The 1,189-nt window shown below is 42.7% G+C and overlaps 1 protein-coding gene across 1 annotated transcript in view; it reads left to right on the forward strand.

Annotated features, from left to right (window-relative positions):
- Nucleotides 1–1,189, forward strand: part of LOC101845704 — a gene marked incomplete at its 5' end in the record, with an annotated part of 51,643 nt that overhangs the window by 20,996 nt on the left and 29,458 nt on the right. Inside the window, 1 exon segment of the mRNA XM_013084393.2 lies at nucleotides 103–251. Within this exon segment, the coding sequence (XP_012939847.1) occupies nucleotides 103–251 (149 nt within the window).

A 1,189-nucleotide genomic window follows, 5' to 3' on the forward strand; every position in this document is an offset into this window, starting at 1 on the left:
ATCTCCCTCTCTCTCCCTAACACATCCCCCTCTCTCTCTCCCTCTCCCCCTCCCCTCTGTCTCTCTCTCCCTAATACATCCCCCTCTCTCTCCCTCCCTCAGCTCGTACGTGAAGGCCATCAGCTGTCTCAGCACGCTCCGCCGCGCATGCCCCCCGGACACTCACCACCTGATCGACAGCGTGCTCGTGAACCTGGACGGCGCCCAGGAGGGCCTGCACGACCTGTGCGCGGACGACAGCATTATTGAATGTGAGTACATTATTGTGACGTCAGAAGTGCTGAATGTGAGTACACCTTTGTGACGTCAGAATTGTTGATAGTGAGTACACGCTATGACGTCAGAAGTGTTGATTGTAAGCATACGCTGTGACGTCAGAACAGTTGAATGTGAGTACATTATTGTGACGTCATAAGTGTTAAATGTGAGTGCATTATTGTGACGTCTGAAGTGTTGAATGTGAGTACATTATTATGACGTCAGAAGTGTTGAATGTGAGTACATTATTGCAACGTCAGAAGTAGTGAATGCGAGTACGTATTGTCATATTGTGACGTCAGAAGTGTTGAATGTGAGCATACGCTGTGACGTCAGAAGTGTTGAGTGTGAGTACATTATTGTGACGTCAGAATTTTTTAATGTGAGTACATTCAGTGACGTCAGAATTACTGGATGTGACATTATTGAACGTGAGTACATACTATAACGTGTTGGTTATGGAATGTGACATTATTGAATTTGAGTACATACTATGACATCAGGGTTATTGAACATGAGTACATACTGTGATGTCACTGGTATTACTTGTAAGTACATACTGTGACATCAGACTTGTTGAACGCGAGTACATTAATGTCCCCTCAGCATTTTAATGTGAGTACTTTATGTGACGTCAGCATTTTTTAAATGCAGGTACATTATTGTAACGTCAGCATTTTTTTAATGCGGGTACACTATTGTGACGTCAGGGTTATTGAATGTGAGTAAATTTTAGAAGCCTATGCGCTGGCATTACAGTATGTACTCACATTCACTAAAAGTATAACGCAATTATCATTATTATTATTACTATTACGGATTTGGATTATATTGTCATATCCTTGGCGTCAATAGCCTTGTGGTATTGCTTCCGAACCTGTAATCGTGAGATTAATTGTGAGATTGCGAGTTCAGAAAGGGTGTGTGTGTG

Source organism: Aplysia californica, unplaced genomic scaffold (genome assembly GCF_000002075.1).
Source record: "Aplysia californica isolate F4 #8 unplaced genomic scaffold, AplCal3.0 scaffold00290, whole genome shotgun sequence".
Lineage (NCBI taxonomy): Eukaryota > Metazoa > Mollusca > Gastropoda > Aplysiida > Aplysiidae > Aplysia > Aplysia californica.